The following is a 9,502-nucleotide window of genomic DNA, read 5'->3' on the forward strand; positions in this document are numbered from 1 at the left end:
TTATAAATTAAGATATGAATTTTCGAATTCCCAATATCATACTAAGAATTAAGAACAAATAAAACGATAGTTTTCTTTACATAAATTTGTTAACTAACTGTAATGATACACACTATTTTTCCCTCCAAAAGGAATAAATGAATAAATAAAAATGGAAGCAAATTTGTCGGTCACAACACTTAGAAGTATCATTGATTTTAGGGTAAACTGCACTTTTCGTCCTTGTTTTGTTAATTTTTACAGATATGGTCCCGGAAGATAAATTTTAGCCTTTTTGGGAACAGCTCAGGCTTTAAATTCGTACAAATGACCATTTTGCACGCCTTCATCTTGGATACAATTCCAAACCCTAAAATTAAACAAAACAAAAAGAGCATGACGAAGATACAGCAGTAAAAAACAACAAAGCACAGCACAGCACAGTGACGAAATGTGTAAATTTAGTACTTACTTACCTTGGTTGGTAAAGGTTTTGCGATGGGGATGGGGCTCAGCGCCTCTTTTTGTTTGTTTGTAATAAGGAAGAAATATGGTCGATAGCCTTTTTTGATGAATGGGTCTCACCGGTTAACCAGTGGAGAGCCTCAGAGGCAGCGCTTTTTTCAGCAAGTTTTTTACTCCCACATGGCTGCCCGACAAAATCCAACCCATTGAAAACCACAGTGGACCGGAACTTATTGTTTTTCAACTGTGATGTCTTGTAGCTTGGTGGTTGATGACCCGCTCTTAAAAGCATTGTTTGTAAGTGATTCTTGGAGTTATCATGCTCTGCCACACTCCCACTTGTTGAAGATATGGATGCGGCTTTTTTATTTTTTGTTTCTTTCTTTAAAACAACTGGTGATACTTTTCGACCGTGGACAAATCTACCCTCACATCTGTCCCCGGATACTAGCAGTTTTAGAGCCTCCACTAGTCCCTTTTCGTTTTTGTTGCCAATGTCTATTTTCGGATTCAAAAGCTGCAATTCGTATGTCTTATTAATTTAGCATTAAGATTCAAGAATGAAGGAATTAAGATTCAAGAATGAAGGAAATGTTTTCATGTCTGGTTAGATGGTTTGTTTACCTTCATCTGGATGAGTTCATCAAGCTCTCTTTTTAAGGTCAGATAAGTGGCTGCTAACCCAGGCTTCATGAAGAACTCCAAGTAACCCCCCAACATTTTCAAGTGTCCATCCTATCCAAATAAATAAATAAAAAAATAAAAACATGCCTAAAAACTCCATTAATGAAAAAAACAAAGGAAAAGGAACATACCATGGCCCCTTTGGAAACGGTGCCTCCAAATAAGAGAACCACAGAATCGGATACAGCTGTTGAATCCCTTAGAAAGACAGTATTCACTTTCACCTTTTCATTGAATACAAGCCATGGATATGGAATTCTTGGTTCCTGAGCATTAACTGAATTCTACGTTCGAGAATTTACACATTAATTAATTAATTTGAAGTCGGGAAGTTTTTAAACAGTGAGATGAACTTAACTTACTAAATAAAGCAATACAGGACCATCTTCCATTGTTTTCAATGATACTGATTTCTCTTTATTCTGCCAAAATAATAATAAACATCATTATCATCATATACATAGAGGCATTAATTAGTTTGAGACTTGACTGTCACTGACCACAACAGAGCAAATTCCAGGGAAGAGGCCCGAGCATATGATGGCTCGGATGAGATGTTGATCATGGCTCCATGTGTTGCATTTCTCCATATTTTCAACCAAACCACAGTCTCTAAGCAGATGATAAAACTGCTTCCTAAGAGAATCAATAGCTCTCAAAGTTTGTGAGGAAAGGAAATTTCTCCAACAATACTCTGCACCCGATTGCTGTCTTTCAGCAGCTTTCCAACCATCATAAGCACGAAGAAGAGCAAGGTGGTCGCTGTTATCACCTCCAGAAAACTGAGCTTTTGCAGACTCAGCTAACTAAAAGTTCAATCAAAATCAAATTTATATATTTAAAATTTAAATTTTAATTAATAATCAAATCTTGACAGTTGGTTTGCTACTTACATCCTTCTTCTCAAACGGCATCAAAAATGGATCTCTCACACTTAAACCAGCAACAACAGTCATTATTGGATCCAGGCAGTTGAAGATAGCCCCTAATATTAACATCTTCCCAAGCTTTGGCTCAACTGGAAGCACTGACAACTTACGTCCTGCCACAAACCCAAACCAATGTTCCAAATTATGAAATCAATTGAATCCAATTCCAAGGTGTTCTGTTCTGTTCTGTTCATTACCTAATACTGTAAGATTCTCCTTGTCATCCAGAGCTCCAATTATTTTCAAGTATTCAATAGCATTTTGAACCTGTAATATGATCACAAAATATATTTAGCAATTTAATGTGAAAGGTCCAAAGTTAATGAATGTTGAAACTTACTGATAAAGGTTCGGGTGGCTGCAAGGCCTTTGATAAAAAGTCTGAAATACTACCAAGTTGCAAGCTTTTAATTTGGAGGCATAAAGACTGTAAGGGTGTCCTCAAAAGTTCTGGAAGTTGATATTCAGCAAAAGCATCATATACAGATCTGGGATACAAGTGGTAGCATTCCCCTGGTTGCACACGTCCAGCTCTTCCTCTCCTCTATTACCATAATAACATAACAGATGATGAGATGAATACATAACAAATTTAAAAAAAATGGAGCAAGTTGATCTTTACTTGGCGAGCAGAAGCCTTTGAGATCCAGGCTGGAAGCAAACACGGGGTGTTGTTGAGTGCGTCGTAGGAAGTCTCTTTAGCTTTTCCACAGTCAACCACGTAAACTACATCATTGATGGTGATGCTTGTCTCGGCCATGTTAGTGGCTAGAACTATTTTCCTGATGCCATCTTCAGGTTTATTGAATATCAATTTCTGTTAATGAAAACATTAAAAAAAAAAAAAAAACATCACCACCTGAGGGCTGAGGCTGAGTTCCTTAAAGGTGATAATAAGGAAAGGCATTACCTGTTCTGAGCTGTCCATCGAACCATGGCATGCAAGCAGCAAAACTTTGGTTGGATCTCCAAGTAACGGATGAGATTGGAGTTGATCCTTGAGAGAATTTATATCATCCCAACCAGTCATAAACACCAAAATAGCACCTGGCCTTTCTTTTTTACATATATGACAAACAACATTCTCAATAAGATTGAACCCAATTGAATCCGGGTTCCAACATGACAGGGAATCCCTAGTCCACGGGTTTAACTCTCTCAAATCAGCAGCTCCAAGAGCATCCTGTTCCAATTTCCAAACCACATTTTTTTTTTTTTTTTTTTAAAAAAAAACAAACAAACAAGTGAATACTCCTATACTACCTCCGCAGCTGAAGCAATTTGGGTCTTCCTTTTACGAAGAGTTTGTTTCTGCATTTTCCATGATTTCTCTTGGCCATAATTATCAATTTGATTATATGTTGACAGCCTATATCCAGTCATTTCTAAAATATTCTCCAGAAAATAGCTCCGAACTGGATAAGTGAAACCCTGCCAACAAGAAATTACCAATAAAGGCATAGTAATAGTATTATTATTAAACGCCTTCATTTTTTGTTAACATGAGAAACTTACAGGAATATGCATCATTGGAGCTCCACCAAAGTAGGAGGAGAAAAGCTCAGCATTTAGGGTTGCACTCATCAAAATTAACTTCAGTTCTGGTCTGCGAGGAAGAAGCTCCTTCAACACGATAAGAAGAAAATCTGCCATGAAATGAAAATTAATAAATATACTTAACAAAAAAATAATAATAAATAAATAAATAAATTACCCACCCTCATTCATCCCTCGTTCGTGGATCTCATCAACAATGACATGAGTTACGCCTTGCAAGCTCCTGTCGAGTAGTAATCTCCTAAGCAAAATGCCAGTAGTGCAAAACAGCAGGCGAGTATCTCTTCCTTTTATTCCCTCAAGCCGAACTTTATACCCAACCTTCAAAAAGAAAAAAGAAAAAAATGTTATTATAAATATTGAGACGTAGAAACTTTATAAAAGTGTGAGAGAGAAAAGTTATTCACAGAATCTCCAAGCTTCTCCCCTCGTTCTGCAGCAACCCTCTCAGCAACTGACATAGCAGATATTCGTCTGGGTTGGGTGCAGATAATACTGCAAACTGCTCCACGAGCAGCTTCAATTTCAGACTCTAAGATGTATTGAGGTAGTTGTGTGGTTTTACCACACCCCGTTTCACCAGACACCACAATTACCTGCCAAAACAATTTCAATTTCACTACTTTCTATTGCTCAGGCTTCTTTAATATTTTGAAAATTTTGGTATTACTAACCAAAAAATTTTAAACATAAACCAAAAACTCCTATTGCTAACTAAAATTTGCATGGGTCTATTTTAGGGTTTTAATCTGAATCTTTGGTTGAATTTGGTCAAAATTCACAGGCAGAATGAAGAATATAACTAAGCCAGGTTTAACTGAAGAAGATGAAGAGGATGGATATGAAGACAATAAAATAGTTATTTTACTTTGATCTTGACACCCGTTTTTTAACATTGTTACTGCACACGATCCGATGATCTCAAACTCTTCCTTTAGGAAGGGGATTACCTTTCAGTGAGAAGGGAGAACTACATTACATCTTCATGCCAAACCAAGACCTTACAACACGCAGACATTGCAAGATGTTCCCAGGAGACGCCTCATCACAACACATATTGTTACTCATGAGAAGAACACAAGTAGGCAAGGATGTTGTGGAAAAACTTGCTTTTAGGGAGGAGGGAGTCATTCCCTCCCAACCCACTGCCACATCACTTTTTCTCTTTTATTTTTCTTCATCTTTCCCAACCCACAACACACGGAAACCCTATCTTTTTGAACCCACTCAACCCATTCAGTTAAAAAAAAAATACAAAACAATCAAGGTAAAATCTTAATTAGCAATAGAGTTACCACCGGTACCACTCCCACTTCAACGGGTTGTTTAATTGGTTTCACTAACCCACTTCATCATCTCTCTCTACTTTCTCTCTCATTTTCTCTTGTACCATATGTTTTAAAACTTGTACCTTAGTTGTTTTGTATTTTTTTTAAATTGAGTGGGTTGAGTGGGTTGAGAAAGATGGGATTTCCGTGTGTTGTGGGTTGGGAAAGATAAAGAAAAATAAAAGAGAAAAAGTGATGTGGCAGTGGGTTCAGTGGGTTGGGAGGGAATGACTCCCTCCTCCCTTAGGGGGAAGGACGGTTGTATTAGAAACACATATTGTTAGTCAACCAACCCTTTCATTGGGCTTAAGTGAGATCAATTCTAATCAGGTCTTTGTCTTTCCATAGAATATTAGGAGTGTGAATTAAGAATTTCATAATCAACTATGCCATTTGTTTTTTTTTAAAGTATTTCGTGAACTTTTCTATATATAATTTACAACCAAAATCCAAACCTAACGCATAACCAAACAACAATTTTCAAGTAATTATACCCATTCTTATTCCAACGGTCCAACCTACTATCAAACTAATACCAATAGTGATTGCAGACTGCAAAGTGCAAACCAAATGCTACCTTAGTTCTTGGAATCATTAACAGTGAAATTGTTTTGGAATTCTGTCATATTATATATAATATAATATACTCTCTCAGTTTGTTTATGCTATGGAGAGAATTACATTAGTCTTCCCTATAAATCCGCTAGTGTTTTGATAGAATTACTCAACAGTTAGGTTGCATATGTCCAGCAATATCAAGTCAAGCAGTTAACACTAACATTTTCCCTGACCAAAGCTACACTGTATTGTAATAACTAGGATGTCAATATTAAATTAAACACTTGCTATTATCCCAAAATTCCCTATATTTATACCACAATACTGAAAATAAACAGACTGTGCCAGTAGTTCAATTTTTATACCACAAATTTGAAATTCAAAACTAAATATCGCAAAAAATTGAAAGTTGAAACATGAATCCAAAACAAACCTGATTTCTGGAAATAGCATTTAACAATGCTTCTTTCTCTTTATATGCAGGTAGGCTTCTCCGTAGTTCTTGCATTTTTTGGCCTTCAACAGATTCCTACAGAACAAATTGATTTCTCATCAGCATCTACCAGTAACTGATACATATATATATATATATATATATATATATATATTAAGAATAAGAGCATATATATGATATATCCATCCGTGGAATGTAAGAATTACAATACTAATATACTTTTGCAAATAAGACTAAGATAAACCTGCCAATCCTGTTGTTTATTTCGCAGCTGAAAACTCTTCCTCCGGAGAATTCCCTCTGCAACAGGACTTTGTCTGAGAGGCTCATCAGCCTCACCAACAAGACTCTCGGATGTTCTTGATGTAGGTAAGGTGTTATTTGGATAACCATCTCTAGTAGCAGACTTTTGTGAAAGGTATGATTTTAGATGATAATCAACCCGGCTGTGTAATTCTGAAGGAAGAACCACCTGCAATATTCATGGATGCTCATAAACGCATGCATTAAGTTTCAACAAAGCAAGCCACATTAGTACTTACCTCTCTTTGCGGGCGTTTATCATCTAAATCTGATCTGTAATTTGGCAACGGAACTTTACTGAAGACAACTACTTTTGAATATTGGTGGCTGCAAAGATTATTAACAAGACAAGTACCAACAGTCAATAGTTTATATAAGTGTTTCAAGTCTTGAGTGATATTTTCTCAAATATTTTTTCAACATCATTTATCCAGAAACTACTTTATCTAGACAGCAGTTAATGGGGAAAAGAAACTGGGCCAGGTGATACCTATGTAAACCCATCCGAGTAGCTAGTGCTGAGAGTTGGTCAAAATCTCTTCTGTCTTTTCTCTCACGTGAAACTACCTCTTGCTCATCTTTATTTCGGATTAGTGTAGTTAGCTTCCACTGCCATTCTTCAATGTTATCAAGAGTGGAAGCCCCCTGATCAACAACACGAAAAGTAGGGCGATATTTAAGACATTTTAGCTGAATAGATAAGGCTTAAAAATATTCATGCCAATTCCCAATTGCTGTTATTTTTTAAATGTTGTCTTTTCAATTTAAGACTACCGGATTATATGAAATTTGTAACGATTTGCGATACTTGTTGCAGAAACCTCACTGTAAGCACTTCTGATAACGGAAAGCAAAGTGCAAGAATCAAAGCAGTCAAACAAAGCATAAATAAAACTAACCAAACTTTGGGGCAATTGCAAATTTTCACGGTCAGACTCCTCCTCGGAAGCATATTCGTCGTAGGCGTAGCGGCCGTAGGGCAAACTTTGCTGGTAAAAGTAAGGTAACGAGTAAGAATCTTTATTTCTCGTTCTCTTAATTAGGTGTTTGGAAGAAGAAACATGAGAAGAAGACGAGGAGCAAATTAACACTAGCGCAGGCCTCGATGATGGAGGAAGAGGTCGGATGAGTCTAGGGCTTAAATGGAGGCGACGGCGGAGCTGAAATGAACTAGTCCTGAGTGGGTTCAGAGATACTCTGAGGTAATTCTGGATGAAAACTGCGGGGTAAGGCATGATGAAAATCTTGGGATTTCTTCAGTTCATCGTTTTCGAGGGAAAACCACAGCTTCGTGGAGGGTTTTAGATGGGGTTATGGCGTTGTCCGTTGAAGGGCCAAGAAGGTCTCGACAGTCTTGCGTGGAGGTGGAACTGGCAGATGAGTATTTATACACTAAGGTTCCCGTAAAAAGTTTATATAACATTTATATTATTAATTAGATTTAAGTTTTTTAAAACTTTTTTATTATTGATTATTTAAAATTAATATATATATATATATATATATATATATATATATATATATATATATATTTGAATATCCGATATACATTATGTATGTGTAGACATCTAATATAATTATGATTTATAAAACGTAATATAAATTTGAATAGATTGTAAATGATTTATAAAACAGAATATAAATTTGAATAGAGTTTAAAGAGAAACACAATCAATAATATAAATGGCATTGATATATAAAAAACTAAATATAACAGAAATGTAATAAAAATAAATAAATAAAAACAATAGTTTGACTTTAAAAACTACGAATCGTTTATAAATTTCTAAAAACTTCCTTATACACAGCATTGGAAGTTTTGTTTGTAAGTCTATCATTCTTATCTAAAATTAACAAGTTCAATCATTCTCTACTTTGAACTCTAGATAAGGCAACATACAAATGTTCATGTGAAAAATGGGATCTTTGAGATACAGACCAACCTTCGATAACGACTGCCCCTGACTTTTATTAATTGTCATTGCAAAACATATAGTCAATGGAAATTGTCTTCTTTGAAATTTGAAGGAAATTTTTTTTTCAGAAGGACTTAAAGACATTCTTGAAATAAAAATTTGGTTTCCAATATTACTTCCAGATATGATAACTGCCTCAATAACACGTTTACCCAAAGATTTGACTTGTAGTCTAGTATCGTTACATAAGCCATTTTTCTGATCAATGTTTCTTAATAACATAGCTGGAACACCAACTTTTAAAATTAACTTGTGATTTGGCAAACTTGATACTTTAAGACCATTTAAAACATCTGGGGAGTATAAATTGGCATCAAACTGATCATGAACAAACTAGGATTGATAGAGACTATTTGAACTTAAATATTTTACTTTGTCTCCGGGAAACAATGATAACAAACGATCATTTATTTGTTGGACAACTTCATTTTTTTGGAGCAACTAACCTTTTATTTACGGGATTTCATTATCCGTTAGTTTTATTTTCATTAATAGAACTATTACATACTACAATTGGAGGATTCCAGGGATTTCAACTCATAGTTTTATTTTAATTAATAAAACTACTATACATACTGGTGATAGCCAGGGTTTTCATACAGAGGGTTTTTCATTCAAAACGATATTATACAATACATTATGGAACACCGTAACGAACACACATGTTAGAAAATATTGGATTTTCTTGGAAACATACAAACATTTTCACTGATTCATTAACAGGTTTTCATTACAAAAACATGTTTATAAACTCACCAGCTTAATGCTGATACTCTTTTCAAAATCGTTTGTATTCTCAGGAAATCAGTAGACAGCTACTCTCGCAGCTTTTGAGAAGACGGAGCGTGTAGAGTCACGTCTTTTTATATTTTGCTATACTTTTGGTGTATACAAATATGTATCAAACAGATGTAAATATTTTACTTATTCAATGTAATGGTTGTGTTTACTTTGATTACTATGATGCAATTTGTGTGATACTATACATGACGTCCTCCACGCCCGAACGTTTTCGCTGTTTCGGTTTGGGGGTGTGACAGATTGGTATCAGTGCTATTGTTTATAGTGAACTAAGTATACTGAACCTTACATGGTATACAACTATAAACACTAAAAGGGGGCCGAAGCGCTCTGGAACTAAAAGTATATTTTTAAAATATAAGTATTTTAGAAGAAGTATACAAGTATACATACATACAGAAACTGTATCATATTAAGAATTACATAAAAGTATTTAGGGCGAGTTGGGCACTATGGTTAAACCTGAAT

At 35.3% G+C, this 9,502-nt stretch overlaps 1 protein-coding gene across 1 annotated transcript; it reads right to left on the bottom strand.

Moving 5' to 3' along the window:
- Positions 1-48: 48 nt before the first annotated feature.
- Positions 49-7,628, bottom strand: LOC145129331 (DEA(D/H)-box RNA helicase family protein). Its single transcript, XM_079064030.1, has 20 exons — positions 7,157-7,628; positions 6,748-6,902; positions 6,497-6,584; positions 6,199-6,426; positions 5,934-6,029; positions 4,022-4,210; positions 3,776-3,935; positions 3,573-3,703; positions 3,321-3,488; positions 2,968-3,240; positions 2,680-2,874; positions 2,398-2,601; positions 2,255-2,324; positions 2,022-2,170; positions 1,629-1,934; positions 1,491-1,550; positions 1,260-1,412; positions 1,069-1,179; positions 456-961; positions 49-349 (listed from the first exon to the last, which is right to left on the bottom strand). The coding sequence occupies exons 1-19, from the start codon at positions 7,490-7,492 to the stop codon at positions 491-493; spliced, it is 3,543 nt and encodes a 1,180-aa protein (XP_078920156.1). The 5' UTR covers positions 7,493-7,628; the 3' UTR covers positions 49-349; positions 456-490.
- Between the last annotated feature and the right edge of the window lie 1,874 nt (positions 7,629-9,502).

Source organism: Lactuca virosa, chromosome 8 (genome assembly GCF_052849685.1).
Source record: "Lactuca virosa cultivar CGN04683 chromosome 8, Lactuca_virosa_CGN04683_v6, whole genome shotgun sequence".
In the NCBI taxonomy this organism is placed as follows: domain Eukaryota; kingdom Viridiplantae; phylum Streptophyta; class Magnoliopsida; order Asterales; family Asteraceae; genus Lactuca; species Lactuca virosa.

Coding starts and splice junctions, on each gene's coding strand:
- LOC145129331 (XM_079064030.1), bottom strand. CDS start 7,492: ATGCCTTACCCCGCAGTTTTCATCCAGAATTACCTCAGAGTATCTCTG. Junction 6,903..7,156: donor TGCAATTGCCCCAAAGTTTG/GTTAGTTTTATT, acceptor GTTGTTGATCAG/GGGGCTTCCACTCTTGATAA. Junction 3,241..3,320: donor AAATTGCTTCAGCTGCGGAG/GTAGTATAGGAG, acceptor AAATTGGAACAG/GATGCTCTTGGAGCTGCTGA.